Source organism: Dichomitus squalens (assembly GCF_000275845.1).
Source record: "Dichomitus squalens LYAD-421 SS1 unplaced genomic scaffold DICSQscaffold_13, whole genome shotgun sequence".
NCBI lineage: Eukaryota > Fungi > Basidiomycota > Agaricomycetes > Polyporales > Polyporaceae > Dichomitus > Dichomitus squalens.
In genome coordinates this window covers 427,485-446,272 of record NW_006766895.1, presented here as the reverse complement: position 1 = coordinate 446,272, position 18,788 = coordinate 427,485, and the positions used below count along the sequence as shown (strand labels likewise).

The 18,788-nt window shown below is 57.3% G+C and overlaps 7 protein-coding genes across 7 annotated transcripts; 2 read left to right on the top strand and 5 right to left on the bottom strand.

Moving 5' to 3' along the window:
* Positions 1-13: 13 nt before the first annotated feature.
* Positions 14-3,002, bottom strand: DICSQDRAFT_105770 (uncharacterized protein; the record flags this gene model as incomplete). Its single annotated transcript, XM_007365633.1, has 7 exons — positions 14-418; positions 528-782; positions 888-1,355; positions 1,419-1,689; positions 1,741-2,194; positions 2,250-2,439; positions 2,675-3,002. 7 exons carry the CDS (start codon positions 3,000-3,002, stop codon positions 306-308), a joined length of 2,079 nt encoding a protein of 692 aa, XP_007365695.1. The 3' UTR covers positions 14-305.
* A 563-nt stretch (positions 3,003-3,565) lies between these two features.
* On the top strand, positions 3,566-3,784 carry DICSQDRAFT_42937 (uncharacterized protein; the record flags this gene model as incomplete). Its single annotated transcript, XM_007365632.1, has 1 exon — positions 3,566-3,784. A coding segment is annotated over one exon (219 nt), but the record flags the coding sequence as incomplete, so codon positions are not given.
* Positions 3,785-4,809: 1,025 nt separating this feature from the next.
* On the bottom strand, positions 4,810-5,514 carry DICSQDRAFT_170013 (Redoxin; the record flags this gene model as incomplete). The annotated part of the gene is made up of 4 exons (XM_007365631.1): positions 4,810-4,872; positions 4,936-5,226; positions 5,289-5,359; positions 5,418-5,514. The coding sequence occupies 4 exons, from the start codon at positions 5,512-5,514 to the stop codon at positions 4,810-4,812; spliced, it is 522 nt and encodes a 173-aa protein (XP_007365693.1).
* An 807-nt stretch (positions 5,515-6,321) lies between these two features.
* DICSQDRAFT_136477 (Redoxin) lies at positions 6,322-7,772 on the bottom strand. The gene is made up of 6 exons (XM_007365630.1): positions 7,552-7,772; positions 7,343-7,482; positions 7,108-7,178; positions 6,888-7,034; positions 6,575-6,712; positions 6,322-6,510 (listed from the first exon to the last, which is right to left on the bottom strand). Exons 2-6 carry the CDS (start codon positions 7,437-7,439, stop codon positions 6,451-6,453), a joined length of 513 nt encoding a protein of 170 aa, XP_007365692.1. The 5' UTR covers positions 7,440-7,482; positions 7,552-7,772; the 3' UTR covers positions 6,322-6,450.
* A 460-nt stretch (positions 7,773-8,232) lies between these two features.
* On the bottom strand, positions 8,233-9,734 carry DICSQDRAFT_136476 (Pex19-domain-containing protein). Its single transcript, XM_007365629.1, has 5 exons — positions 9,520-9,734; positions 8,944-9,461; positions 8,716-8,889; positions 8,488-8,655; positions 8,233-8,423 (listed from the first exon to the last, which is right to left on the bottom strand). The coding sequence occupies exons 1-5, from the start codon at positions 9,578-9,580 to the stop codon at positions 8,313-8,315; spliced, it is 1,032 nt and encodes a 343-aa protein (XP_007365691.1). The 5' UTR covers positions 9,581-9,734; the 3' UTR covers positions 8,233-8,312.
* Positions 9,735-9,962: 228 nt separating this feature from the next.
* Positions 9,963-14,223, top strand: DICSQDRAFT_161490 (uncharacterized protein; the record flags this gene model as incomplete). The annotated part of the gene is made up of 11 exons (XM_007365628.1): positions 9,963-10,263; positions 10,322-10,433; positions 10,495-10,675; positions 11,159-11,354; positions 11,410-12,954; positions 13,090-13,140; positions 13,192-13,201; positions 13,323-13,380; positions 13,709-13,782; positions 13,829-14,081; positions 14,144-14,223. The coding sequence occupies exons 1-11, from the start codon at positions 10,085-10,087 to the stop codon at positions 14,221-14,223; spliced, it is 2,739 nt and encodes a 912-aa protein (XP_007365690.1). The 5' UTR covers positions 9,963-10,084.
* A 688-nt stretch (positions 14,224-14,911) lies between these two features.
* On the bottom strand, positions 14,912-16,260 carry DICSQDRAFT_60087 (PLP-dependent transferase; the record flags this gene model as incomplete). The annotated part of the gene is made up of 3 exons (XM_007365627.1): positions 14,912-15,280; positions 15,336-15,478; positions 15,537-16,260. The coding sequence occupies 3 exons, from the start codon at positions 16,258-16,260 to the stop codon at positions 14,912-14,914; spliced, it is 1,236 nt and encodes a 411-aa protein (XP_007365689.1).
* Positions 16,261-18,788: the final 2,528 nt, after the last annotated feature.

The following is an 18,788-nucleotide window of genomic DNA, read 5'->3' as shown; positions in this document are numbered from 1 at the left end:
CTTAGCCTTGGTATGATTACGTACGAGGCTGAACTCTGATGACGGGGAGCTACCTATCCTATAACATCGAATTCTCATCGGCAGGGAAGTGGCTTCGTAGCATAGAGAGCCGTCGGCGGTGCGCCACAGCGCTGTTTAAGGCTGAGAAGCACTTATCGGGTCGCATGTCAAGTTCGAAGGCAACGTCGGTAACAGCACTAATCTCCGACAACAACTTTCCAATTCAACGACCAGTAGAAGCGGGACCACACACCAAGGCTCCCAAGTAAGTTACCTTCCCCAGCGGGGACCCGACAGATTGTCCACTAGTTGTAGTCGACGAAACCCTGCAGCTTCTTCGCAATCCGGGGTGGGAACCGGAACGCCGCCAGCTTCTCCCCAAACGTCCTCACGATCTGCACGACCCCCTCCTTGATAGCTATACGTCAAAATCAACGCCTAGTCAACATTCGTCCCTCCGACGACCAGTCCACCCCCCCGGAACGCCCAAGGGCGGAGGACCGAGGACAGAGCGAGCAAGCACTCACCGTCAGTGACGACCCCGCACACCTCGCTCGCTCTTGCAGCCTCAAGCGCGAGCAACTCCTTCTCTGCCACGTCCTTCGCCGACAGTTGTTGTAGCTGTTCCAATGGCGGCAGCGCGTACTTAGCGTTCAGCTCCGTGTGGAACTCCTCGAGCGCGGTCAGGAACGAGAGCAGGGCCTCGACGATCTTCGGGATGTCCCGCTGGACAACCCCATAGGCGTCCTCCGTGAGCGACGCGCACGTGAGGCGGCACAGCACTATCCATCAATAGCACGAACCACGGATTGTCGTCAGCCACTATCCATAACCACGTCCGACACGCAAGCTACGCGGAACCGCAGGGCAAAACCAAGATGACGCACCTTCCGCAGCGAGCGCGTCCACATACCGGTTCGGCAGGCTCGTTTCCGCGACCCGGTGCACCCGCTCCCGCGTCCACCACGTCCGCATCTGCGCACCCGCCTCCGCCACGCCCTTCGGCAGGAATCCGACGAGCGTCTTCCCGACGCCCTCGCGCCACACGCCCTTGGTCTCGCTGACGACCCGCGCGACGCTCTCCTCCGCCTTCTTCGCCGTCTCGATCGCCGCGCTAGCAGGTGCCGGCGGGGTCGAGGGCAGCACGGAGCGGAAGAGCTCGGGGAGGTGCGACGCGCCCGCTTCGGCCGTCTCGGACACCGCGGTGGCTAAGGGGCCGTCCGAGGCGAGCATGTCGAGCGAGGCGCGGAGCGGGGAGGTCTGCGCGGTCTTGAAGACTGAGGCGCGGAGGAGCGGCGTGGCGTGTCCCGGCAGGGGGGTGGAGGGTTTGGGTGCCGCGGCAGGCGCAGCGGCGGCTTGGGGTCAGGATATGGTGAGACAGGAATAATGGAGGGACGGAAAGAGAAGATGGGACGTACGTGGGGGCGCCGGCTGGCCTCTGCGGAGGAAAAGCTGGTAGTCGCGTCCGAGCGTGAGCAGGGCCTCGCGGGAGAGCGTTGACCACATGTTCGGGTTGTACTTTTGGTCGGCGAACAGGGCTGAGCGGCGCTGCGCAGCCGCGGGAGAGTCCTCAGTCGTGAACTCGCGCAGCTCGGCGTACGCAAAGTGTTTGAGGTATGGATCCGTGGACGTGATGCCGGACACCAATGTGAGGCCGGGGTCTGCTGTATGCGCGGAAACACTGATCGACTGTACCGTACCATTAGCACGAGTTCTTGGTTGAAGATGGATAGTACGAACCTCCGCTACGATGGAGTCAAACGCGCTCTCCGCAAATTCCCAGATACCGACAGTAGTCAAGGCCAAGTAGAACGCACGGCTCACGAGCGACCAGTGTCGCGTGAGCAGCAGCGGTGTCCATTGTCCTCGCAAGAAATGCGCCGTGAAGGGCTTGAGCAGCCTCGGCACGAACGGCAGCTGGTAGAAAGTAGGCAGCACCACCGACCGTCCAAAGGCAAACACACCCAAGTACAGCACAGTCGCTATGAGGGTATACACAAACGTCGTGAGTGTCACGGTGACGGCGCGCGCGAGACCAAACGACTGGAGTTTCTCCTTGCGGGCCGTCAACGAAGCCCCCCAGCGGACGGCAAAACGGTCTAGCAGTACACAGCGAACAAGACATGCGAGCGCAATGAATGCTTGTGAGAAGAGAAGATAGATCAAGTGCCCATTGAGGTAGTATGGATGTTTCCTGACCGAAGAGTTGGTCAAGCATTTGGTTGGTCGAACATGGCGCATGTACTCACCTTGACTTGACAAATAGAGAAATGCGGGCATGTGGGTCGGCAGTTGCGTCGTATGAAGTCGTAATGAAGAGGTGTAGGGCGGCGAGGGATAGTGAGGACGCTAGGTAGGTCAACAGCGCGTGGACGGTACTTTGCTTCTGAAAGGCGCCAGCCAAAGTCTTGGATGGAGAGGTCGCGGGAGTGGGCGACGCTATACAAGCAATATCTATGAGTATGTCTAGGCGGTGAGCACGCTAGGCATTCCGAGGGTTTCGACCAAGAGAGGCAGGAGGCGACCGTCCGCCGGTTTACCCAGGTGTTCAAGGACTATTGTTCAGACAGGCCACGAGTTCACGACAGCTTACCTCGCGCCTCCCTTATTCATAGAATCTTATTCGGTCGAAAACATCGGGATGCCTGTCGTGCTTAAGAGGACCAGGACTGACCTGCGACATGAGACTTGCGCAGCACAACAATGGGAAGGGCGCCAGTAGCAAAGGTCGCCAGGGTGTATGCCAGCGTCGATGGTCTGATGGGAAGCAGCCAGAAGTCTCGGTCGCCTTCGCTCCATGTTCTCCATGCCGAGACGAGGAGCCAGGAGAGCGCAGCCGAGTGGAGGAAGATTTTGTGCTGTCGGTGGCGCAAGACAGCCTTCACGAGAGGTTCATACAGTTGAGAAGCAGGCGGGATCGTGGGTGCAGTTCGTGACAGGAGAGTAGATGGAATGGCCCGTATGGGCGTGGGAGGGTTTCGTGGGGCCGTCGAGGTGGCCATCGTCGTGGACAGCGAGGAAGACACGAAAGTCGACGGCGAACACAACGCGTCTCGCGCGTCAGAGACATCACGTGGTCAAGTCGCGTCACGAGGCTCGCTCCTCTGCCAGTGCCAGCAACGCCGAGTCGACGTCTTACTTTCCTCCTACATGATGTTCTCAATATTGTGCTTGCTGCTTGACTCTGGAGCATACCATACCGCCTGATCTATACTGCTAGTGCTGTTATGATCTAGTCCAATATGGCTCGCCATCGACGTTTCAGCCTCTGTTGGTTGCCAGCCTCCAAGTAGCTCGCCCACCGCTCTCGACTTCAGCGTCTTACAGGCAGCTAACCCCAGCACAACACCACACCTATCGCACTATGGAGCGCAACATCAAGAAGACCAGGTCAAGCAGCATGCGCCAGTTCTTGCGCGACGTCCTAAAGCCCACTCCAGCATTGTCTACCCTCGGCAAACGCGGGCGGAGCGACGACGAGACCAGCAACAGATCCCGCCCCATTGCTTCCCCCTGTACATCGAACTCTGTCTCCACCACCTCCCCCACTCCCAAGCCTTATTGCATCGCGCTCCAGAACGAGGACACAGCCGAGGACGCCATCGTCATCACCGCCCTCAACGTCGCCCCGTTCTGCTGCCACGCCGACCTCATGACTATGACTCGTCCTGAGCTGCTGCAGGTCGCATCTATCTTGAATGCCAAGCTTCCTCGCGCCCTGCACATCGACGTCAGCCCTTCTTGCTCGGACGTGGCCATCAGGTACGCGATCGAGCTGCTCGTCGGACTCCGCGACAAGCCTCCCCACCAGCCCGCCCCGCCCACGACCATGTTCACCATGGTCTACAACACCTTCCGCAACACGCCGACGATCAAGCGCGAGCCACCCTCGCCAGGAGCACAAGCACAGTCCCCGCTCACGCGCCGCAGCCGCCCGAGCATGTCCTTCAGGTCGCCTACCCTGCCCATAGTCCGCGAGGACTCCCGCGAGCGCGAAGACTCGCCCAAGCCCCCGCAGAAGAAACGCCGCACCGACGCCCCCATCACGCGCGCCCTCTCGTACCGCATCGCGCCCTTTCTCGCCAGCGAGCCGCACGACAGCCCGAGCCCCCGCATGCGCGGCAGCATCCCGCTCGCGCGCACGCTCACCCTGGACGGTACGGCGGACCGCGCCGCCTCCGCGAAGAAGAGCCCGAAGAAGCCGAGGGGTGGGTCGCGGTACGCGCGTGCGCGGAGCCTACACGCAAACATGACCTCGACGCCGAAGCGCGGCCGGTCGGAGGCGGCGGTCAACTCTCCCGCGGCCGCGCAGGCATTCAGGTCGCTCCTTGGGGACATGCAGAACACCGTGGGGCATGCGGGAGGCGCGAAGTCTCAGACGGAGAAGACGCACCAGGGGAACGGCTGGGAAGCGAAGGGGACGAAGGGCCGTGCCTCTGGCCGCACGACGGCGCCGCGGGAGGACAGCACGCTGGCGAGCGTGAAGGCGGAGGAGCTGGAGGTTACGTTCGGGATCGACGGGATGACGATGCCGATTGCGAGTGCGTATGGGGAGGCGTCCGATATGTCAATCAGCTACGGATTTTAGTGTCATATGCAGGCAAGTGCTCTTGAACAATCCGCTCTCGTACCATTATGTTCTGCTTGACACCCTCGCACTGCGGTCCTTTGTGTATACGCATTCTACCACCCAATCCAGAAGCCATTCCACGCTCGCACCAGTGCGTCCGCATGATCGTGATATGTCCATTCATTGTAGTACAAGCGTGCAATTTACATTGGTATATTCTTCCACTTCTATCCGACCCTTCAGAGCGCAGCGAGGACAGCGTCAACGCCCGAGACAGTAACCTGGGTCGGGTCAGGCTCGACCTGCACAAGCGCCACTGTAAGCCTCCCGCCCATCCCTGTCCATAGGAAGCAAATCGCACTCACCCCAGCGTAGGTGACCTTCAAGTCGTCGATGACGAGCGCGAACCGCGTCGTGCGCTTGCCCAGCCCGATGCCCAGGCCGGAGAGGTCGACCGTGAGGCCGAGCTTCTCGGACCACGCCCCGTTGGGGTCCGAGAGCGCGAGGATGGCGTCTTTGAAGCCGAGGATGCGGCTCCAGCCCGAGAGCACGAACGGGTCGTTCGCGGAGACGACCGCGACAACGTCGACGCCCTTCGCTTTGAGCTCGGGGACCTTCGCGAGGTAGGGCGGGGCGTGGTTCGCGTGGCATGAGGGCTACGTGGTGTGGGAAAGGGAATGTTAGTTTGTGGGGTGCGAGGGAGGGGAGAGGTACGTACGGTGAACGCTCCTGGGACGGAGAAGAGGACGACCTTCTTGCCCTTCCATGCATCGGTGGAGAGCTTGGTGGCTGTGGATACATGGTGAGCATCACCCTGAAGCTTTTGGAAGAATATCAGGCTACGCACGGATACCGCACGCGTTGTGGTCCTCGAGCTCAGGCGAGAAGGGGACATGCACGAAGGTGCCCTCGGGGATCACGTCACCAACCTTGACAGAGGCCATGTTTCAGGTGTAAGGGATGAGAGAGAGGATCGACGAAAGGATATAGATCGATGAATGGGGGGAGAGAGTGCGGCAACATCACCGTCGCGGGCTGCCCTTTATATACAGCGTCGTGCGGGCGAATGTTCGAGTCGTCCTGCCGGCGACAGTATTCGCCCGTAGCTGTGGTCCATTTGGAGCTTTGCAATTCGTCGATGGAGTAAGATGTGCGTTATCGCATTATGCGTACAATGAAACAACTGGAGTTGGTAGGGCCGGTATTGTGTAGGATCTACGAATCCAAGTGCTTTCCCATGGCCTTCTGCGCCCGACCGCAGAAGCATCCGGTACTGGTACTATAGGTGGTAGCTGCATCGGAGGTGACGCCACAATCCGACGCTCATCCACGTTACCGGAAGATGGGTTGCGGTCCAGATGTACAGGTTGCGAAGTGATGACGAGCGAGGTTTGTGACAAATATTCGACTTTCGAGTCCCGTGCTTCGTATGTTTCTGACTGTTGGAGGTGCGTGACTGGAAGAAGCAATTGTATCTCAGCGAATCCTGCTCAACGAGAGGCTAGATCACCGCTCCGTGATCGAATACCATCTTCGCCCCTTTGGCAGATTCAATACACACATTCGCAATACGTTCTCCCTCTCCGGTCCCACGTGCTTCCTGGCAAGTCACGTTCTGTGTGTGTCAGACACACGCGATGAGTAGGCCGAGTGGGACGACGTTGGAGTTTCCCTCTTCTTCTGCTCTTATCTGCGTGATATCAGGTTGCGAAAGCGCACCGTGCGATGACGCGCTCGTCGTGTGTAGCATCAGAAAGAACACCAAGACTCGGTGGTGCATGACCTTCTCCATCTTCTATTGTTTGACTGCAATATACATGAACTCGTACATTCACTACTTATAACTTGGGCGTCGATTCAGACTCGGAACTGCCTTGTAGTCAGAGAGCAGCGAGGACGGCGTCTGCGCCGGACACGGAGACAGCACGCTCCGTCTCGACCTGTCAGATAGACACGGTATCAGCTGTGGGATGTCGCGTGCTAGATGTGATGTTGGAGACGTACCCCGACGTAGGTGACCTTGAGGTCGTCGATGACAAGAGCGTAGCGCTTTGTGCGGGTTCCAAAGTCGACTGCAGACAGATCCTGGGAGAGACCGAGCTGCGAAGACCACTTCGCGTTCGGGTCGGAAAGCGCAAGGACCTGTCAGATAGCAATACGGGTCAGCAATCTGGCCATGAAGCTCGAAGGCTCTTCAACGGTGGATACGAGCGCCTATGAGGCATGCCCTCCTTCCAGTGCAACACGCCATATCCCTTACACGGCACACACCGTCCACAACAACCCTTCATCGAGAGGTGAAGTAGCGAATGCGTACCTTATCCTTCAACCCGAGGAAGCGCGCCCATCCGCTCTGGACAAACGCGTCGTTGGCAGCGACGACCGCGATGACGTCGACGCCCTTCGCCTTGAACTCGTCGTACTTCTCGACGAACGGCGGGAGGTGGTTTACGTGGCACGTCGGCTATATTCCGCGCACGTATTGACTGATCAGCGGCCCGTCGCGTAAATTGATTATTGGGGAAGAGGAGACGCACCGTGAACGCGCCGGGGACGGCGACGAGGACGACCTTCTTGCCCTTCCACTCGTCCGTGCTCAGCTTGACGGCTGCCGACGCCCATCGTTCGCCATTGGGCATTCCACAATGCAGACCCGAGTTCCATATTGGGCGATTCGAAGGGACAGACGATATATGGGTGCGAATGCGGGGTGTAGACGTCAGGTCGGGACGATCGGGCAAATCGGGCAAGGAAGAACAGGAGGGTACGTACGGACACCGCAAGCGGAGTGGTCCTCGAGCTCAGGGCTCCAAGGGATGTAGGTGAACGTGCCCTGGGGGATGGTGTCGCCGACCTTGATAGTAGCCATTGCGTTCGCGTTCGTTGCGTAAGTCTTTCGACTAAGCCTATTACTGTCGAGGTACAGACGATGGTGGACGATGAGATACAGCGGGCAGAGCAGACAGGGGCAGCACTCTTACTTATATCCAAAGCCTGCGCTACCCGTGGACGATGGCGAGCTCGAGCAGTTTCGGCTCGTCACATGACGTGGGGAGGAAGTATGAGTGGTTAGTAACCGCGTTCCCTGACCAGCTCCGGTCGGGAACCCCTTCGGCCGGGCGTGCGTGGCAGCCCTGAGGACGTTGGATTTCGCAGCGATATGGCCGAGCATGGTCTCGAGGCTGCTCTAGACAGGAGCAAGTCGCAGGCAAGGTACACGTTAATAAGCGCCCATGGCAGGCGAGGTGTTCAGTCTTAACATGTTGTCGGCTATCTCGTGTACTCAAATTTCCCAGGATGCAGTATTGTCGCTGGACGATGAATGCAAAGCCTACCATAATTGGCGCGGACTGTACTAGGCAGTACAGGAAACAATCGGACACGTGCAATATGGTGAAATGAGGGCGTACGACGTCACCTCTGGTAAGCAAGTGAGCGGGCTGAACAATATACCGACGTGTGGTTTGATGCGCGCACGATGTCTTGCGTCGTGTTCTGTTGCGCTTATGAAGACAAGTACTTATATGCTCTGAGGGGACCGGCGAGGTGCACGTGGACAGCGGGGACCCAAGGAGAAGTCAGCCATCCTTGTTATGAATCTGGCTTACTATGGCTGTGCAGCCGCCATGACGCAGGGTAAAGTGCTGAGCCAAGCGTCCGTGAAGAAGGTACCTATCTCATTATGTGGGATACTACAACGGATCGTACATTGTCATTACCTTCCATCACCTCTTCGGAGGTATCATGCGATAGTGCACCCTTCAGGTAGCTTTGGGAGTCCGTCCGTCCCAAGCTCGAATCCTGGCGGCAGAGGGCCCATGATCTCTGATGGCGGTGAACCGTGATCTTGCATCTAATGTTCGAGCGAGGGAGCTATAAGGGATCGTGACTGAAGAGGCTAGGCCGCAGAAACATACCTCCTGCATCAACTCGACCACTTTGACGCCACTTTGCGGATCGTCTTCAGAGTAGCTTGGGTCCTCGAAGATAGTGACTATTTGCGCTACGATCTTGAACTGCGTCTGATACCGCGTCTTGTCCTCCGCGCTGAGTGTCGCGTCGTGTTCCTTGAGGTACCCGGGGAACTGTGGCGCGTCCATAGGCTATGGACATGTAGTAAGGGTTGGGCCATAGGATGTGCGTACCTTCTCATGCAACTCCTTCAGCGGCTCATACAACACGTCTTTGCTCATGAGCGACGACATCATCGTCTCGAGCATACCCTTCATCTCCTCCTCGGAATCCTGCGAGGTCATATTTGCCAACCGAGCGAACATATCTTCAAGCCCGCCAGCACCCGTCGCGGAAGCCTCATCTGCCTGCGCGCCCATAAGGAACGGTCGCGTGCGTCACAAGGAAGTCCATCAATTCACCTTCTGGTTGCTCTCCTTCAGCTTGTGCATCGCCCGCTCGATATTCTCCTGGAACGACTGCGGCGGACCAGCGTTCGCCCCCACGGGCTTCGCTGGACCCTCCGCCTCCTTGCCCTTGCCGCCACTCTTGAGCGCGGCGACCTCCTCCGGGCTAAACTGCTCGTTCAGGCTGTCGATGAGCATGGCCTCCCACGCCTTCTGGAACACCTTTTGCCGCTCCTCGGCCGTCATCGGGCTGTCGTCTTCGGGCGCGTCCTCCGGGTGGGGGACGTCGTCGAGCCCCGCGCCCTGTGCGACGTCCCGGAAGAGGGACTCCATGCCTTTCATGAGCTCGCGCGCGAAGTCGTCGTCGAGCCCGTCCATCCCGAGCGGGTCTGTGGGTTTTGGCTGGGGCTGTGTCGATGGGGGCGCTGCAGCATCCTTGGAAGATGCGGGAGGTGGAGACTTGGACGATGACGAAGGTGCTGTGGCGGGCTGAGCGGCAGGCTTCGGTGGCGCGCTGAATTGCTCAAGGACGTCTGGGTCGCGTGCGGATTGTTAGTTGGGGTTACGCGCACTAGGTTGGCGAGTACGTACCGTCCAAGTCGTCCAGGTCGTCTTCCTCCACGGTGACCTTGCGAGGAGGTGGTGCAACCATGATCGTACGGTCTGTTACAGAAAGCTCGCCTCAAATATCCTGGATCACTGCTGTACGGCTCCGGTTCGGAACGCGATCGAAATAACCGGTGCGCTTCAGATGCCCTGGTTCTTCCAGACAGCGAGTTTCTTGTATATGAGCACGCCTGTGTAGATGTGCAAGGAGTGACACTCGCGGCAAGCAAACAGCGGGTAGCAAAGTGGAGAAGGAAACAAGAGTTCCTGTTGCCCCGGACTCTGCGGGAATCCCAGTCAGATCAAGATCTGTAGAATCACGCGCGCTGTTCTCTGCTTCGGGTATGGCCGCGGGCGCCTCTCGAACAACGCTACGCCATTTGGGCGCTCACAGACCGAAGTGCGAACTTGGACTCCTCGGTGCCGTCATCGCCTGCGCAGGTCCTGAGCGCAGCAGCCACTTCGACGGACTCGACCTGCGCGCCGGCGTCGACGACCCTTGTCTCTGCACCCGCTGGCTATTGCGTCGATACCCTAGGGCTCGCTCAGCATGAAGAATACGGCCACTGTATCCACCACGATGTTCCCTAAGTTAGGACACGGCTCTGGTTCAGCTCTCCCGCTCCCTATCTTGCTTGTCGCAGGGGTCTGCACTGGTATCGCGACCTTCGTATCCGTCATTTCCATTGTACTGCACCTCAAGAACTACAGGAAACCGCATCTCCAACGGTACGTCTCCTCAGCCCGCCCTTATCGGACTTGCGCTAAGCAAAGGCCGGAACCACAGCCAAGTCGTACGGATCATGCTCATGGTTCCCCTGTACGCCATCGCTTCCTTCATATCATTATTCTCGCTCCAAGCTGCGTTCTTTATCGATGCTGTACGAGACATATACGAGGTGCGCCCTGCCTCTTTATCCTGCGAATGGTCCTTATTCAACGTCTAGCCGCCCAATATAGGCGTTCGTCATCTACTGTTTCTTCGACCTCCTGATTGCCTATCTCGGAGGCGAGCGGTCCCTGCTCATCCTATTGCACGGTCGGCCGCCGAAGTACCCCGTGTTCCCCGGCAATTTGGTTTGGAGGGAGGTCGACGTTAGCGACCCTCATACGTTCTTATTCCTCAAACGAGGAGTCATCCGTGAGTACATTCAGATTCGAGTATGTCCGTCTCAAGAGAGAGTGCTGCGCTTTCGGTCTATTCTTCGTCTTCGCTGTAGTGCTGAAGCAAAGGCACGGCTAGCCCCAGAGCGACGACACAGCTGGTTTAAGAGCGATGGCAATCGGAGTCACTCGCGCCAGGCTCAGTAGGGCTTCATAGTGCATGATTGATATCACTCAAACTAGGGAGACATAGGTCTCATCCGCAATGCGAATTCTATCTCTGGTGGTCATCTCTGTGCTGCGCATGCCGACAAGGAGACGTAGCAGTGTCCCAATGGCTTTCCAAGTCATTCTTTCCGCCCTCCTTCGCACGCCAGGTGCCCACGGTATCGGATCGCTTCCATGAAGTGACCGATAGTAGCCCATTGGTGTGTCGCTTGTGAGATGCCCCATCGCCAGGCATACTCAGCTTGTACACGTCCAGTCGATGGCTCATTGAACTGACACATCACGCTCGTAGAATATGTACAGCTCAAACCGCTACTCGCCATTGCCACCATCGTCCTCAAGGCATTAGGCAAATATAATGAAGGCGATCTCGCCGCCGGCTCAGGGTACCTCTACATCAGTATCGTATACAACTTCAGCATATGTTTGGCGCTCTACTGTCTCGCAATATTCTGGATGTGCGTCAACGACGACCTCAAGCCATTCCGGTGCGCCCCGGTTCTTTATCGCGCTTGAATCGACTCACTCACGTGTAGATAACAGCCCCATGCCGAAGTTTCTCTGCGTCAAGGGCATCCTTTTCTTCTCCTTCTGGCAGTCCATCTTCATCTCCATCCTCGTCGCCGGTGGGGCGATCAAGAAGCTCGGCCCATACACCGACTCGGAGCACATTTCCCTCGGCCTCACCGATACCCTCATTTGCTTCGAGATGCCGCTCTTTGCGATCGCACACATGTACGCCTTTGCCACGCGCGACTACGTCGACCCGCACGCGTCGTACGTCGCACGCCTCCCCGTCTTCTACGCGTTCAAGGACGCGTTCGGGCTTAAGGACGTCGTCGAGGACGTCAAGACGACGCTCCGCGGCGAGGGCATGGACTACCGGGAGTTCGAGCCGAGCGAAGGCCACATCCACCAGGGCGCAGGGCGCGACCGGCGCATCCGCGCGGGGCTCCGGTATAGCCAGGGCGGCAAGCGCAAGTACTGGCTGCCCCAGCCGGCGACGTCCGCGGTGCGCCCGGGGCCGCGGATCCCCGCGAACAATGGGGACAGCTTCGATGAGGTGCACGCGCCGCTGCTTCCTGACCAGGAGGCAGAGGTTGTACATACTGCGGCAGGTCTGCGCTCGCCGGACGAAGGTTTCTCGTTGTTCGCGAGCAGCGGTCTTGCGGACGAGGGGTATGGGCTGCCGTTTGATGATGTGGACGAGGCGGACGAGGAGCTGTTCGAGCATAGCAAGAAGTACTTGTTTGGCGACTACAACTACCCTTGCGTCGACGTCAGCTCGGAGAGGGCACGGAAGACGATGTGGATCGAGGAGGAGAGGATCCTGCGAGACGAGCATTCGGCGTGGTACTCGCCCTTGAGCGGGCCTCGAAGACATCCCGGAGGGTATGGTGCCACTGGGAACACCGAACAGCTACACCCGGATAACGGGAAGGGAAAGATTCGCGGATCTGGTCCTGAGATCATCATCGACAAGGAGACCGAGCGACTGTCTCCTCCACCAGGCCATGGCGAGGTGCAGCTCCGGTGGACAAGCGCGAAGGCAACGCCCGTACACTCTCCCCCAGCACTTCAGTCACCTGTACAGAGGGCACCAGGAGCGCTGTCGCGGACGAGCTCCGCTTCGCCACACACTCCTGTATCCTCATCTTCCAAGGGCAGCCCGAGGAACCTCCCTCCTCCCTCACCTCGCTCTGACTCCGAACGGCCAGTTTTGCCACCTGACGCGGTCGACCTCGTCGTCGAGGACCCGCACGCGGCCGAGGAAGAGATGACGCACGAGAGGCGAAAGGGCGAGCCTGCGGTACGAGGTGGTGGGGCGCTCCATCGAGTGTACCGCCGCGGGTACGTCGTCGAGGAGGACGGTCGGCGGGAGGAGGGCGAGGTCCAGGTGGACCCTGCCTCGGCTCCGTTCCCATGGCGGGGCCACGGCGTCTTCGACGTCGGGGAAGAGGAGGAGGACCCGGAGGAGGTGCTGGAGGCGGAGCAACGCGTGGCAGAGGCGACGGCGAGGACGGTCGTGAGGGCGGAGACGCCGCCGTCGCATGTGCATGTTGTTGTTGATGTCCCGGAGGATAACCCGTGGGCGTAGAGCGGGGCGGGCATACGCACGTAATTTATGCTGTGGGATCTTCAGACGTGTATCATAGGTGTACATAATGTTTGTCCGAGAGGTCTGTATCGGCAACGCGATTCTTTTCTTATGTGTCGCTGCAGCCCGGCGGCTGTGGATTGCTTCAGGGAAGACGTCAAGGTGAACTCCTCTCGGTGAGTACATTGGTCGTTTAATGGGAATGCGGGCATTGACGGATTGCGTAGTTTGCAGTACGTAGGTGTCCAACGATGTAGATCTGGCTCGGACTTTATTGTCCTTTATGCTGGCCACCAAAATATTCAAGTTGAGCCTTTTTTCTCCTGTTTCTGCGATGATTTGTCTCCGGGAGAAACAGAATAGCACAGCACCATCTCCATACCCAGATGGGACTATAATACGCGAGTGCCACAACGGTAAGCCAGTAGCTTTGCCCTCACATCCTGTACCCAGCTGAAGTCTATTGATCTCTCCTCAGTAACTATTGTAGAACTGCCCGATTGGCTACATTTTGTGGAGACCGGTACCTGGGAGGATATCAACTGGGAATGTCTCGTATATCGAAGAGTTCAGGACTTCAACTCCAACCTATCGACAATATGTGAGCATTCTGTTTATCGAGGACGCTAGGCGAGTATTCTTTTGCATCGTGTGATGACTATCGACGATGTTTTCGAGGCATACGCCGGTGAACTGAATTCGCACCTCGATTTGAATCATATTGGTCTGAACATCACTGTGCAGAGACATTCCGCGATCATGGTCCCATCCCATATGCAGTGACGGCTTGGTTAGCCCATTCCTCTGTAAATTCGATTGTAAGGTGTGACTTGTTCGATGCCATTGATACATGCGACTTCCCAGATCGACCAAATGCAGACTATACACTTGGCCGGTGTTACACATCGCGACGTGCATCCAGGCAGCATCGGTTTGACAAACATGTCCGATGGCATTGGTGACCTGGTTGTTGACGACGAGCATTTGGGAGGCATTTTTAAGCCTGTCTTCATCGACTACGAGTGGGCCTGCATCGAAGGCTTCAACCCAGATGTGCGGAATCTGGAGATAGCCCGTATGTGGTGGTATGCCTCCGATCATGTCGTCCTCAATGAGGGTGCGTACTGTGCAGCGGTGTGCGCATGTTGCATTATCATATGACTCACTTTGTTCCCATAGTTAAGTATTTCCCTGCAGATGATTCAAAGGCCCTCGCATACAGTCTCCTTGCCTCCAGGCTCATGGCGCCACCTCCCTGATTTGCGGAGGTTCTAGAGCAAGTTATTGAATGGGAAAACAACTGGTACTGTGATGCCGATGAAAGACGTGCGACCACTGTCGAGATTAGGAGACGCTGGCTAGACGTTCTGCGTACCCGAGAGTCCGAACTCGAAGGCCCAGTGGTGGAGTCGTCCTTATGTGACTTCATCGAGTATACCAGGTCGCTGCAGCGGGGGAAAACGATTTCGTACAAGGATTACGAGAGATGGATCGCAATATTCAAGGATGAGTCGAAGAAGGAGGGGATTTTGAAGTAGCCGCGAGCATGGGGCCTCATAGTTCTGGAATATAACATGTACCGCTATACTTAGGCGCAGTCTGTACATAGCCGCCGCAGATCATTCACCATCATTCGAGTTTAGTACGCACCACAAATCACCCACTAGTATCATGTAGCATTAGTGGTTTCACAAAGGACCTTGATCCCTCTCGACCTACGCCCATCGAAAACAATCACATGCTTGTTGATTACAAAGCGCCAGGGCCTGCCTGCAAGCATTTGAACATGCGCTCTGGCTTGTCCTCATGCATCGAGCCATGCTTCGTGTACTCTCCTATTCCCACATAGCCGTCCCATGTATTTGCCACGACTCCTAGGTCATCGCCTCATCCCTCGAGTCTGCTCTCAGATAATGCGCTTTTATACACGCGAACCTACAAGTACAGTCACAGCCGCGATCTCTCAAGCTGTTTTCCGTTTTGCATCCCCGAGGCCCACCGCATCAAACATGCTATGAACTCATCCAACTCTGCCTCAGTATTGCCAGCGTGAATGGTGACCCGGATGCGTTCCTGTCCTCGTGGGACTGCTGGAAACCCGATCGCGGTTACCGCATATCCGTAGGCACCTAGGAAGTCCGCTAGCGAAGTGTACGCAGGCGTGAGGATGGGGAAGATGGGGCTGACGACGGTTTTGCGATAGTACGAGGGAATCTCATGGTCGTCGAGTCTGAGCAACTTCGGAGAAACGCTCTGTAGTGCCCTGGCCAGACAATCCGAAAAGTACGAGCATAGTTGTCGGACACGCTCGCGGCGCTGCGGCGCACCGATCAGCATTGTGCCGTTACTAGAATCTTATGTATATGCCTACCTCCGTGCCAGCGGTACTCGCTACGTACTCAAGAACCGTGTTGAGGCCGCAGATGTGAGAGTATGGCAAAGCCGTGGAAAACATTACGGGCTTGCCCCGCATAATCAGGTATCTCCGGATGAGTGGCGAGGTCATAATCACACCTGAAAGAACCAAGGGAGGTCAATGCAACCATCACAGAAGACATGACGAGCTGCCTACCTCCGCTCATACCCCAGGCTTTGCTGAACGTGTGTAGCACGGTATCGACACGCGTCTCTAGTCCAAGCTCGAAGAGGAGGCCACGCCCATCAGGGCCGAAGAGTCCCGTCGTGTGCGCCTCGTCCACCATCAGATGAGCGCATCCCGCCGGAATGAGCTCGTCGGCGGTCTCAAATATTTCGCGCAACCGAGCAAAGTCACCGTCCATACTGTACAGCGTCTCTACGGCAACGAAGAGCGTCCCCTTTCCCTCCGCTATGTTCGGATGCTTCTTGAGCGCCTCGCCGACGCGTTCCTTGAACGCCACAACGGAATTGTGCTCGAACGGGTAGAGGGCGCCTGTGGAGCCCGCTCGCGACTGCAACATCCCATCTTTCATGGAGACGTGAACGAGACTATCAAAGACGATGGCGTCGCCCTTCTGCGGCACAGTCGACCAGAACACGCGGTTGGCGTCGTATCCGGAGTTGAAGAGAAGCGCATCGCACGCTTGGCATCCTGGGCCTCCGAATAAGTTTCTGAGCCGCTCTTCTATGTACGTGTACGCATCGGTGTTTCCTGTGCCGAGACGGGAGCCACCGCTGCCGAGGATGCGGGGGCTGGATGCGAGATTGCGGAGAAAGGCGTCGCGTACGAATGGCGAGGCTGTAACGGAGAGGTAGTCGCTGGAGAAGAAATCGGGTGCAGCGGTGGAAACGGGCCGAAGTAGGTCCGAGATGGGCATCGTTGTGTTTTTGCGCCTTTCTAGCTCTGTTTTCAACGTGAGATCCAGTGTGGTGGTCATCGCGGCGATGGTCGAAGCGCGAAGAGACTGTGAAGCACTTGGGGGGTGCGTGAGGAAAGGGCCAGTTTGTCAATATATATGTTGTGAGGCGGTAATCATTTATCAGTAGCATACAAATACAACCTGCGCAGTTTGGCCCGTGTGCTTTTCTAAGAGCATTGTTGCGACGTCGGGGCGCCAAGGCTTATCGTAAGTCTTGCAAATAGTATGCCGGAACAAGGAACCGTTGCAGTTTGGAAGCATCAGAACCCTTCAGAGATGTGAACAGCGCGTGGCCAGGCTGTCGGGAGCGCGACATCCTCGATTAGACAGGCCTGGAAGAAACATATTGCCGTAAGCAGTGGGAAGACGGGAGCAGTACCAAGGGTCAGAGCTCGCCCGCAAAGATGGTCCAGCAGCGTCATCGGCGAATGATGAGCTGGATGATCGGAAATGGCGGAGAAGGTACCTTGACCCAATTATTATCCAACATAGATCAGCGCTACGCATTACGACGTCGACGAGGGCCACAATGGCACTTGCAGAGCGCTGTCCCACGAAATGCGCTCAGCGCTGTCATCGTGGGGTCTCGCCGGACCAAGTCGATGTCGAGATTATTGCATGTACAGATAGCTTGCATCTTCTCACTGGCACATAGATTGGCCTCGTTCATGATGGCTTATGAGCTCACGTGTGCTTCTGCTTTCTGGTTTTCCGCAACAAATACAAGATTCAGTCGCCGGTTGTTTATGCACCGTTCGTCGTACGGAGCCAGTGGTATATGAGCACAGCTAAGCGCACCTAGTTGTGATAAGGTTGTGTACGTGACGATGATACGAAAGCCTGACCTGAGCGAGCGTGCAGACAAGGCCCAGGATTCCGGACGACTTCTCCGAGTCGCAGCTTAAGTCGCCTGCTTGAGCTGAGCCAACCGGGATCCCGAGGGCCGAAGCGTATTGGTGATGTTTTGAGTAAATCAGCGTCGTTTCTGCTTGGCTGATGGCTTCCGAGGTGAAAGAAGGAGGGCAGAATGTATAGTGGTAGGTAGTCAGGAACTACTAGACTAGTATACAGTCGTTTGCATATCAAACTGCAGTGTCGTGCGCGCGTCGAGCTTGTTTGTTCGTGTTTGCTCCGCCGTCGGGTACCGGGTAGGACTGCCACTTCGGTGGGTGCACCCTCAATGAAAACAGATAAAATCCCTCAAAAATGTCGTAGCAGGTTAATAGTACATACAATATGGCCCCTAGCAATGCCTTGTTGGCTTTCAATGCAGGAGAAGATTTTTGTACTTGATGGCCACAATGGGTTGACGGAGGCCGGTCCCAAACAGGCAGAGAGGCGCTCGCTCACGGCGTTGCAAACACGGGCAAACAGCCCCGCGGCGCGCGCGTCGACTGCAATTTGATATGCAAACGACTGTAATGCCGCTAGTCTCGTGACCAGACGTTCGGAGCTTTGAGCGGAAATGAAAAAACCGGGACTTTCCGCGCTCCTGAACGTCTGGTGGATCCACCCCCGTGACTCCCCGCTCGGTGACCTGTGTGACATACCGACGCCCCGTTAAGGTAATCCGACAAAGTCGGAGGGCGCCCTTGCGGCTGCACGCTGTCCTAGTTACAAGCTTGCATACCTCCTGTACTGCGCACAATGGCTTGAGCTCTCGGTCAACAATCTCCTCCACGCACTCCAGGGCAAACTCCTCGAGAGCCTTCCTAGCGCCCTGGGGCCGTACATGATGGTGTCGTGAGGAGGATGCGCGAGGGACCTTGTACCAGCGCTCGAGAATGCGGGGAAGCTCCTCGCTGCCCATAAGAGCGCTCCGCTCATACTGGACCTTAGGGTCTGAGATGCATGGGGAAATTCATATCTACGGACTCCATAAAAGCCAAAATTGACTTAACGTGGTCGACAACGCTGGTGCGCGTGCGGGAAACCGAGAACGCAAGGCGCTTGCGCATGACCCGGGTGTTGTGGCGGTATATTGGCGTCTCGGGGGCAGCTTCGATTGGATCCCAGTCGGACGCGTCGGAAAGCCGGTCGCTGCTGCACTCGGACGGAGCGTAGTCTTTGTCCTCCTCCTCGTCTTTGAAAAGAGCTCCCCATCCATTGTGGAGCTCATCGGGTTCTGCCTCGGGTCCGCGAGGGTCCATAGGCGCGCACTAGAAGAGTTCCTCTGTCTGCCCATACGAGAGACAGAGGATAACAGACGAATTGAGTATGGGGGACATATAGCAACTGCTCGCGAGAGTCAGAGAGATGTACCGGTTACGGGAGTATCTACGTCGAGCAGACGGTAGGCTCGGCGCAGCTCAAAGACGTCGCGAGATAAGCAGGCAGGCGCGCGCGACAAGACAGCTCGGACACGTCGGGAGAGAGGCAGGAAAGTCACACAGGTCACCGAGCGGGGAGTCACGGGGGTGGATCCACCAGACGTTCAGGAGCGCGGAAAGTCCCGGTTTTTCCATTTCCGCTCAAAGCTCCGAACG